Raw genomic sequence first — 12,110 nt, 5'->3', positions numbered from 1 at the left:
CGAGAAGGATGTACGAAGGAAGTACATCAATCTAGGCAAACTAAGGGCGTTGCGGACGATGGTCAGCGCGTCGTGGACCGGAAGATGAGACACTCGGTCGAGGGCGAATTTCAGCTCTGCGAGTTTTTTATTAAAAAAAGTGTTTTGAAACTCACCCTCCATCAATGGGGTGCCCAAGAAGCTCAATGATGCCTCAGACACTAAGGGCACTTCCGCCAGTGTCTGTGGCATTTCAAAAGAGTCGTTTGCGTACAATTCGCATTTTTTAATATTAAGCTCAAGCCCAATGATGGAGGCATTGTCTTTTAAAGACAGGAAATCAGTAGCTAAAATTGCACCCTCGGCGGCCAAACTGATATCGTCCAGGTAGCCGCAAACGAATTTTGAAAGAGATTTTTCCAACACCGGGTGTAGGGTCAGAGCAAACAACATCGGCCCCAAAGGGTCACCCTGTTGCACCCCCTCGGACGATTCCATCACCCAGGTGTTATAACCAAGAGAAGAGATTCGGCCATATGCGGAGTGGCAGTAATTGTAAATTTGGGGACAGGGCCGTTTGACTGCCTCCAGCATCGAATCTCTCCTCAGGGTATTAAAGGCATTCCTGAAGTCAATTTTTAAAAAACCCCATTTATCGGGTAAGTCCAGAACCAATTTACGGGCCGCATGTACGGCCGCCTCTGCTCCTCCTTTCACCCCAACGCCCAGTTGAATTGGGTAAAGTTTCGCCTTGGTTTCTTCCAACACCAAGATCAGAGCACATTTGCTGGCCAACCTTCTCCAAAAGTTACCGACCACAATAGGTCTAACTCCCCCATGTATGTATGTATGTATGTATGTATGTATGTATGTATGTATGTATGTATGTATGTATATATATATATATATATATATTTATATAAAATATAAATATATATTAAATACAGATTTTTAAATATAAATACTGAATGGTTAAAATAAAAAAAAGCAATATATAATTGAATAAATTATAAATTAATGGATGAATAAATAAATAATTAATTTAATTAATAAGTAAATATATAAATAAATAAGTACATAAAACACTTTAAATCATATAAAAACGTGAATGTGTATATGTATATTTATTGGATTAAGACCGGTTAACTTCAAATTTAACTTTTCGATTTTTCTAACGGTTGATGGTAAATCATTTTCAAGTTTTTTTTAGTTCAAAATCAAAATTTTTGTTTATTTTATGCATGATAGGATCAAAAACTTTTTATCGGTATTCCTATACCATCTTTGGTGTTTAAATTGATATGTTGTGTATGTGCCCAGATGGTCAAATATCTGTGCCTCTGCTCTACTTTTATTAATTCCTTGTTTGTTTAAAGGTAATACATAATGCTCATTTAATTTGTTTTACAATTTTCAACTTCGTTAAATATAACATTAACGCCGAATATGCTGTGATATATATATATATATATATATATATATATATATATATAGAAGCGATTACAGCGCGTAAAAGAGAGTATTTGAAGATGGCAGATATGAAGAGAATGATTGAGAAATGGGCGGGCAGAATCTAATAATCTGTGACATCTGGACTGCATCAATGTCCGTGATCTGCCGCTGCTGCACATCAATCAATATCCTCCCATATTACTCCACTCTAAACATACCACACTCACACAAACATACACACACACACGACGCATTCGCACACTACATTCATACACCCACACCGCACACTGACGTTTATGTTATCACAATACTCTCACACAAACACGTATCTCATACAAAACTATGTTTGGTCGAGATGGCTAATGGATTAACCCCAAATCATTCACTGCTGCAGTCGGATTCAAAACGAAGGAAGTCCTCAAGAGTCATACACAAAGTTTATAATGTTTTAATTTAGCCATTCTCACGCGCTCTGTCTGTGTCGTCATTGCTAATACAAACTGAATACATGAGTGCCTAAGAGAGAACCATAACACAAAGATACACATACATACATACATACATACATACATACATACATACATACATACATACATACATACATACATACATAGATACATACATACATACATACATACATACATACAAAGATACAAACATACATACATACATACATACATACATACATACATACATACATACATACATACATACATACATACATACATACATACATACATACATACATACATACATACATACATACATACATACATACATACATATCAAAGAATCAATCAATCAATAAATCAATCAATCAATTAGCTTATAAAGCGCTATTTCCGCGATGTTCAACAGCGCTCCTCAATGAATTTTGAAAACAGATGGGTCTTGAGATCCGCTCTGAACTTCAGAGAAAAGGACCAGAAAAAGCAAAAGCAGATTTAGCAAAAAAGTGTTTAACACGAGTTAAGAAGAAGCGAGAACAAGAAGACAATCGTAAACCGGGACGTTTAGGTTCAATTTTTTATATCTGATAAGTACTTAGGAAATAATTTAGATTGAGACTCATACATAAATATGCGAATTTTAAAAATTATTCTATATTTTATAGGAAGCCAGTGCAGGAGAACAAGATATGGAGATATATGAGAAAAGAAAGGGGCTCGAGCAACTAGACGAGCAGCAGAATGATCAATTGTAAAACATTCCTTTTGATTAAACTGGATTTTCAAATTTTATTGATGTCGATCGAGATATCATCATTCCTATTTCCCATCATTAGGTTTTTTACAATTTACATTTCAGCTGTTTCATCGATAGATGTTTGGACAACATTTTCAATAAATTAAAAGAATGGTCATTGTTACTTCTTGCCAGATTAGGGCCTGACCAATCAGCATACATTTGAGACAATTAAGACTAATGAGAGACAATTAAGACTAATGAGAGACAATTAAGACAAATGAAACAATTGAGAAAAAGAAAACAATTGAGACAAATATCTAGAGTCCGTAATTTTATGGGACACTTATTGCAAATTTTATTTGAACATTGATATTTTTATCAAACTGTTTTTTAAACATTTTCGCGTTTCATTTGCACAATGTAAAGCTGTTTCTCGTAGCTTTCAGGAAGAAAATAATTAGTTTTTAATAAAGTGCCGTGTTTCACTCTGTTATAAAAATGGCTTGGTTCGAATATTGCCTCTGTCCAAACAAAGACCACCATACGCGTATGTATGGTGCTTGCGCGTGCATCCATAATGTGTCTGGGCATCGTCTGGCGTGGATAGTGTACAGTCTGATGGCAAAAAAGTTTAATTATTAGTATAGAATGATTTGTAAGCAGTTCTTAGTTTGACAGAGCCGCATGATAAGGAAGAAAAAAGTTTCTTTTATATATATATATATATATATATAAATATTCAGGGTGGAAAATTATGTCCGATTCCTACTCCTAGATTAACTCAAAAAAATATTTTGATTCCGACTTGTTAAAATTAAATGAGAATAAATTTTTATTTATTTAGAAAAGAATTATTCTAGTTGTTTGTTGAGATGAGAGTGCCCGGGAGTGGTTACTTGAGAGCGCGCTGTAGAAAACTTAGTTTAGTAACATAATTAATTTTGAAAAATCACCACAATGTAAAGTTACATTACAAGATGGCGTGACGGAGCAGACAAGGTCAAAGACATGAAGATGAAAATTGCATAAAATATTAAATGCGTCACAAAATTGTTATTTTCCATTCTTTGAGTTAGAAATAAGTGTTTGCTTCACAGACATTATTCTCAGACGCAATAGTTTTTTTATTTGTTAATAGATTGTTAATTGTAACTTGCAATAGCGTTTTTCAACAGAACATTCGCATTGATGATTAGGATTCATCATTATTTTTGGTCGGGTTTGGAAACAATCCACAATAGTGAATTGAAAAATATTTGCAGAAATGATTTGAACAAACCTAAAGGAGTTATTGCGCACTTTTGTGATGCATACCTAATTGGTTTCATGTTAGAAGATAATAACATTTGCATTCAACAGCTTGCCGGCAGAACAATCAATAATTACTATAAAAGAAATGTAAAGTTGAATATATTAGGAAATAATGATAAAGAACAGTGCTTGCGTGCCAAAATCATGTTATAAGCCCGAAACTTTTCAATTAACACATGAAAAAAATCAAAAAAATAATATTATTTTACCTATGATTGCCGACAAAGAATGGTTTAAAAACATGACAAATAGTTTGAGAACATGCCATCCAAATAATTCTCAATGCATCATGACGACAAATGGAAACAATCTTATTACGCATTACAACATTCTCGAGGTCACTCGTTATTTTGAAATTTTGCTGTAACGATCTTTGCCGATTTCGAACAAATTTTTTACTCATCAAATTTAAACAAGTTAGTTAATAATTTTAATTCGTTTTATAATTATTTTTATCAGCAATAAATAGTGGCCGCTTTAAAAATTTTCTTTTATAATTTACTAATTTATTGATACTAGACCAGGCTTTTCAAAATAAGAGGAATTTAATAATTATTTATTTTGGTTTTATTTCATTAAATATTTATTAATTAAAAAATTGTATCATATATTTATATCGAGTTTCACCTATGTCATCACATGGGTGTCTAAGGTCTGCTGATTCAAACACGCTGTATGTTAGAGATCGGAATCTGAAAACAGCAGATAGAGATTTTGCAGTTGCTGGGCCTATTTTTTGGAACAGCCTACCTATCGAACTACGTATATCTGGGTTATCATGGTTATTATGGGTTTAGAAAACGTCTAAAGACATACCTATTTGGTAACTCCTGGTGATCTCAACCGATGATGGCTTCGCTTTCAACATGCTTCATACGAGGAGAGCGCTGATTAGAAGCAATTATAATTGGCGCTATATAAATACAATATTTTATTTGATTTGATTTGATATATATGTATATATATATATATATATATATATATATATATATATATATATATATATATATCACACCTAAAACCATATTTTTCAATAATAGGAAAAACATCGGCCGTGTACAATAAAAACAACGGAATTGCTCAAAGCATCATCATTAAACCATTTAAACATTTGAAAACCATAACGGCAAGCTTGAAGATGATTCTTTTTTTTATTGTGAGCCAATAAAGATCTTGTAGAGTATTACTGACATGGTCGTATTTTAACCCTCCGGAAATAATCTTAGCAGCACGATTTTGAATTGACTGAAAACGATTAATCAATTGATTTGAAACTCCGTAAAAAATGCTGTTGCAGTAATCCAATTTTGAATGAATGAATGCGCGAACCAATCATTTCAAAGTGTAGTTATTGACTGATTTTTTTTACTTGCCTGAGTTTACGAAGTTGATAGCAACAATCTTTAACCGATGACTTTGTATGTTGATCCATTGACATTGCAGTATCAAATGCAACGCCCAGATTTTTAACAGAAGTGCAGAACTCAACATTAGAACCACCGATGTTGATGGAGTTAATATTAATCTTTTTTAATTGCTGCCGAGTACCGACAGGCAGAATTCGTGCTTTGTTTTCGTTCAGTTTTAGTTCATTATTTACCATCCATTCACTTAATTCACTAAAACAACATAAAAATCTATCAACCATCGCATCAAAACCCGGGTCTGTGTTACCGCAACCAATTATTTGCAAATCGTCCGCAAAGGCATGGTTTCTGAAACCATATTTTCCAATAATATGAAAAACATCGGCCGTGTACAATATAAGCAAATGAAGTCATAAAACAGAACCTTGGGGCACACCTGAAATAACAACTTCGACATTGAACAGATAATTATTGAAACAAACCTGTTGCGTCCTACCAATCAAATAGGATTCGAACCATGAAGCAACCACACCAAAACTATATTTAAGTTTATGAACAAGGAGTGATTGTTCGACGCAGTCAAACGCAGCGCTCATATCCAATAAAGCAAAAATTGAAACATTTTGTGAATCCATAGATGCAAACAATTCAGAAAAAATATCGATCAGTGCAGTTTCAGTAGAGTGATACTGCCTGTAACCTGTAACCAGACTGATGGATTGGAATTAAACCATTCACATTCAAATGATTTAAAAATTGTTTTAGAACTAAACGTTCAACGACTGTTGGTAAAAACAAGACGTTTAAAATCGGGCGATAATTTGCAATATCAATATCATCCTTATCAAGAGATGACTTTTTTAATAAGGGTGTCACAACGGCATGTTTTAACGCCTTAGGAAAATAACCAGAAATTTGTCAAAACACAAATTGATAAAACCAGGAAATTTGTCAAAACACAAATTAATAAAAAATGTAAAAAACGGTATGAACAAATCTATATATACTATATATATACTTGATCCTTGATTTTTTAATTGAGTATTTATTAAAAATTCGCAAATAGAATCTAATTGGATAATCTATAACGTGTAACTAAATTTTTCACTTTTCTAGATAATTCACAGATTTGACAAGACAAATCATGACTGCGAAGCATTTTAAAAGTCCAACAATGATAACTCTTATAACGATTTTATTCGAAGTTATAGGTTAGCTAAAAGAATTACTTTAATAATGCACTCATTTATAAGTTATAAGTGACAAATTTTCATCATCGTCATAAAAATTGTAGTATTTAATCATATGACATTATCATAATATCCCCTTTAATAACATTAACAACAACACAAGCAACATAACATTAAAAACAACAACAACTACAACAACAACAATAACGGTAACAATATTAATCTGTGTTTATTTTGGTTTATTTTCTGAGGGGATATTGTTTTATTTTTGATTGCCCAAGATATTTAACGAACAATAGACTGGGGACATTTTACGTCAACAAGCTCTGCTTCCAACCCAAATTATTATTTTTATTATGATTCATATTACGCTGTTGATGGCAAGAAGTTCATGAATGACAGTTTAGCATTTTGTTCTCTCACCGTGCCAGGGTTCGATCCCCATTGGATCGGCGTGGATCTAAAGAATTTGTTCACAATATTCTACACTATCCTTTATGCTGGGACAAGTAATTTAATTTTGATGCAAACTTATGATTAAACAAAAATTTATATTGAATAAAACTGCATAAATTAAAGTTTCACAAAATGTTGTTGAAATAATCAAAATTAAAAAAAGATTGTTTTATATTACGTATTTCAACAAAAATAACGATGAAATGTTTATCTTGAAATGCTTTAATTAAGTTGAATAAAACTAATTTTTTAAAGATCATGCCGGTTTTCCAAAAAGAAACGATCTGGACTACTTCATAGTGGGAGTGAGTAACAGGTCTCTGGATGTTCACCCGCCAGTGAGAGGCACATTGGATCTCTGTGCTCAATACCCAGATGTAGTTGCTTCGAAACAGGTGGTTCGATTGAATTGCTCTTCTACTACACCTCCAGCCAGATACGTCATACTGCTACAACCTTCCAACTCTACTGGATACATGTCTGTTTGCGAATTTGAAGTCTATGGAGTTCCCTATGGAAGTATGAAATATAATATTAACAGATGTTTAGACATTAAATTTTTACCTCTATTTATAATTTTTGAAGAATTCAAAACCAACCTGCTACTGAAGAGTCCAAGCACGAGCAGTTCATATCTAACTGTTGGTTGTGGAAATCTGACTGCTGCATTGGTGGTGGATGGATTTCACGATCCCTATTTTAGTAACTGCCACTGCGGCATCACAGCAGACACATATGGAAAACCAAATTGGTTTAAATTTGACATGAAGACTGGTTACAACGTTGACTACATTGCTTTCACGTCCAGACGTTGGGAAGGTTAAATTTTTTCATACAACAATATGGCTTATAAAAATTTAGCAAAATAAAAATTTAATTTGGCAGATCCACCGACCAATATGGACTTCTTAGCTCGCCTTTCGGACAACTTCACCATTGGACTGACAAACGTTACCTCAACACCAGTGAGGAATAATTATCCATCGTGTGCTACCTGGCCAGGTTATGTCAAAGTCGGGAGCAGAGTGGAAATGAAATGCAATGCCAATCTGCCCAAATACAGATACCTGATTGCGCAAGCAAGTCCCACTGCAAGCGGGAAATTCATGATTTGCGAGCTAGAAGCCTACGAGCCCACTGACGCGAGTATTTATTTTATTTTCCAATTTTCTGTTGTCTAAAATTTGACTAAATAATGTGATGAAAGCTATAAATTTTGAAGCGTATTATGACTGCAAAGTATTGAAATAGGAACTTCGATTGATTTTTTTCCTAACACTCCCATTTGGACTTAGCCAACTGTAACTTGTTTTGCTTACTCTCTATGGTCTATATCCTCCTCTTCAATAGATTCAAAATCCACTAGAATACATTTGAATAAATTACTTCATTTTCTCCCGCACTTACGCTCAATGTTTAATATTTCTCACTCACTCACATCCATTTAAAACAACCAACTTGATAATATGATCTAGAATACCTAAATGTATTTATACAGAAAATGTTAAAATCAATTTTATGACGAAACTTGTTAACGGAGTATCGGAGAGAGAAAGAGTCGGAATTGGAATTTTTGGGATTTGAAACTGGGAATATTTTAGAATGTTTATTTCGAGATTAATTTTCTGATACGTATTTTTGAAAGATTTGGTATGTACTCAATAACATTTAATACTGAAAATAGATGCTATCAATGGCGCCGTGCAAGCATTCTCATTTTAAGACAATGGAGCGCCGTTTACTAGCCGGCGTGGTGTTAACCGTCCTGTAACTTTATCGATAAAACCATTTATATATATATAATTTTCTAAATTAACGCCCTAAACATGAAGAGATTTCAAGATAATTTGAAAAACATTTTTTTTTAGTCTAAATAAACATTTGCAATTGTGGCTAGCTTAATTTCTTAATTTGTGGTTAGGTTTCGAACCCATAACTAGGCTAATGTTTCATTGTTTTATAGTGTATTTCTAGTCTTTCACTAAACTTAACCCTTAATATACCGAGGTCGTAAGTAAACGTAGTTTACAAAACTGGGGTTCTCTAAGGACCCCCTTATTTTTTGTCTAAATAAATTGTAAAGTCTGATATTATCATAGATTTTGTTTCATTTTCAATGTAAAAATCAAAATTTTTATCTAAAACCATTGTCATTATTATCGTTATACAGTTATTAAAGCAAAAAAATTATGACAGTCTCAACTTCTGGAAGGCAAAAAAATATATGTCTGTAAACAAAATTTATAGTGTTTTGTAAACCATTAGTATAATAATTTAATAAAAAGATACATACAGATCATGTGCTACAGTTCTTTACACATGTGATAGTTGTGACGCTTTGCCTGTGTGCCTCACAGACAAATTGCTGGTATTTACTACAGACTGTGTACACTTTTTTTATCACTACTTCTAGGACAAAAATAACATCTACCTCTCTTTCGGCTTTTCTGAATTCCTGATGTTGATGGTATCCTTTGGTTTGCGTTGATACGCGCAACAGTTACTCCGACTGCCTCAATTGCTCGAACAATTGAAACTTGAATACCAATTGGATTGCTTGCTCTTCGTAAAATGTTGGGCTTTGTTAGTTCTTTGCCCAACTCCATAAGGAACAAATACCTAGAATTTTTTTTAAATTATTTCGTGTCTTTGTTTTTTGAAATCTAAATTATAAAGGTCCAATATCAAGCATGTTCACGAAAAGTCTCAGAGGCCATCTTGAGGTACGTCTAGCACAAGAATACTCCCGTATCAATTTGTCTGCATTTACACCCAGCCTTTGGTACGATTGTATTCCAGTATCATGTTTGAATTTTTATGATTTTCGTTGGATACCGAATCATCCAAAAATTACGATAATTGAATTTTATAACATATAATACCAAGCGGGGTCCTTCCTGTATCCCAAGCGCTTTTTCAGTTTTTGAATTTTGTTTGAAACAGAACTTTGTAATTATAATTTTACATTAATTAATCTATGATAATATGGGAGACATACAAAAATTGAAAAAAAAAATTAGAGCTATTACAGTTAACACTTGATCATCAAAAATTACCATCTGTGTCCTAGTGGGACCTCGCTTGGTATGTTATACTCACTCATTCAACAGTTTGAATTTTTTTATTTTATTAAATTATTTAAAGTTTTTATATTTTTCTTAAATTTTTATCCTCACAATTGTTTTTTTTAAGCATCTTTTATTAAGTAGCTGTATTGAAGTTACATTATATATAATATGAAACAAAAGTTTAAAATTTTTTCAGGGTGTCAGAACCCGAAGTCAGACAAATTTTTATCCGACTCCGACACCCTGCTTTTAAAGTTACAAATTTTTGCAATTTTAAATTGAAGATACGACGGAGATTTTTAAATTTAAGTTTCATTCTGGCGATTAAATAAAATTAATTAATTGTTGTCAGGAAGGGATGTGCTTTTTTATCTATTTTGTTATTATTTTGTCAACAGATCATTAGGATTTGTTTGAAAATCATCAACTTGTTTTAGATTCCTTCGCCTGGAAGAAACAAGCAAATATGACATTGAAGGGATTCCAGTTCAGGCAGCTGTACGTAAGAAGTACATTGGACTGCATGCATAAATGCAAGCAACTGGGTGGATGTGACTCCATCAACATCCATCCAGCCTCCAAATTATGTCAAATGAATGCTCACATCAATGGGTATGCTTCACTTACGGCTGACACTAACTGGTCCTTTTATAAGAGCAATTATTATTGAAACGTATTTTAATTATTTTCTGATCGTTAAAGTATATATCTATGTAGTAGCATCAGGCTATGTATTTGTACTTTTTCATAATGTTCTATTTTATTGCCGTACAATAACTTTTTGTAGTTGAAATTAGTTTTAAATTTTTGGAACTATTTCTTGGTTTGTCTGCATTTATTTTTTAATTAATTTGGTCATTTCATATCATGGTTAGGTACAGTGTGGCTCAAAATGATATGAACAATCGTTTTTTACACTTTTCTTAAATACTATTTGGCCACATAAAATAAAATTTTCATGGCCTATTCCTATTAACATTTGAACAATGTGAACCAAACAACAATAGTCATTCTAATGTGCATATGAAAATAGATTTGCTGATTAAAACTTGAAAATAAAAACGTTTCAATCATTTTGAACCATAGCAAAATTTATAAATTTTTATTAATCTAAATAAATAAACTTAAAGAACAATTTTGTATATGAAAATTTTCATGTTTAATTTATGAAAATAACCATAAAAATTTCATTTAATTTGAATCAATGGTTTTGAAAGAAATTGAAAAAATCGACCGTTCCCATCATTTTGAGCAGCACTGTACATAAATTGTGTGCTTTTATAACATCAGCAGTGACGGATCTAGAAGGAGGGGGGAGGAGATGAGCGGGGAGGCTAGTGATCCTCCCGTTGTCTTTCTTTGAACGCAAAAAGTAATATTTTTGAAAGAAAAATGGATAATATAGATGCCAAAAAAGTTGATAAGTGACATTTTGACCACATTATCAGAAAAAGTTTACCCCCCGTCAAAAAGTTACCCCCTCACGGTGAACGGTGAACATTGAAAAATTCGGTACAAAAATGTGCAATAGAAAAATTGATGACTGGGCTCCGTCATCAACTTCTCCCTGGTCATCAACTTTATTTTGATAACTTATGCTCCCCAGGTTATCAACTTTTAGTAGAAAATTTCTCCTCCTAGTCTCAAAGTCGCCAAAAATTTTTGAGAATCGTGGCCCACCCGGTCGAAATTGTCTAGATCCGCCACTGAATACCAGTAAAGTTAATTCAATATATATATATATATATATATATGTTGGTAATAGACCATAATTTTTACAATATTCTATAAATTCTACTGAATGTTTGGCGTTAATATGTTTGTAGTTCGTTTTTTCGATTTTTCTCACTAAAGTTTTTTGGTGAACGTTTAGTTTATTAAAATACAAAATAAACTTATTTTTCGAATTCATGCGGCAAATAAGGCCATATTTCGATTCCGAATGAATCATCGTCAGTGCTCCTTGCTGTATATATAGGGAAATATTGACTTTGTCAAGATTAACTTTGACGTTGTAACTAGCATCGTAAATAGTGACAAAGAAGAATATGATGCTATCGATGAAGAAAAGGAGACCAAAGAAGATGACCAGCCAATAA

General features: G+C 32.7%; 2 protein-coding genes across 2 annotated transcripts in view; one reads left to right on the top strand and one right to left on the bottom strand.

Moving 5' to 3' along the window:
- The window catches only part of HELRODRAFT_172942 (hypothetical protein), a gene marked incomplete at both ends in the record, with an annotated part of 2,904 nt that extends 2,742 nt beyond the window's left edge, over positions 1 to 162 (bottom strand). The window contains one exon of the mRNA XM_009019602.1: positions 42 to 162. Within this exon, the coding sequence (XP_009017850.1) occupies positions 42 to 162 (121 nt within the window). The remainder of the gene's footprint in view (positions 1 to 41) is intronic.
- A 6,279-nt stretch (positions 163 to 6,441) lies between these two features.
- On the top strand, positions 6,442 to 8,124 carry HELRODRAFT_172941 (hypothetical protein; the record flags this gene model as incomplete). Its single annotated transcript, XM_009019601.1, has 4 exons — positions 6,442 to 6,508; positions 6,787 to 6,996; positions 7,199 to 7,762; positions 7,829 to 8,124. 4 exons carry the CDS (start codon positions 6,442 to 6,444, stop codon positions 8,122 to 8,124), a joined length of 1,137 nt encoding a protein of 378 aa, XP_009017849.1.
- Positions 8,125 to 12,110: the final 3,986 nt, after the last annotated feature.

The sequence above is a fragment of the Helobdella robusta genome, assembly GCF_000326865.2.
Source record: "Helobdella robusta unplaced genomic scaffold HELROscaffold_25, whole genome shotgun sequence".
NCBI lineage: Eukaryota > Metazoa > Annelida > Clitellata > Rhynchobdellida > Glossiphoniidae > Helobdella > Helobdella robusta.
The sequence above is the reverse complement of the archived record's forward strand: the minus strand, read 5'-3'. Positions and strand labels throughout refer to the sequence as shown.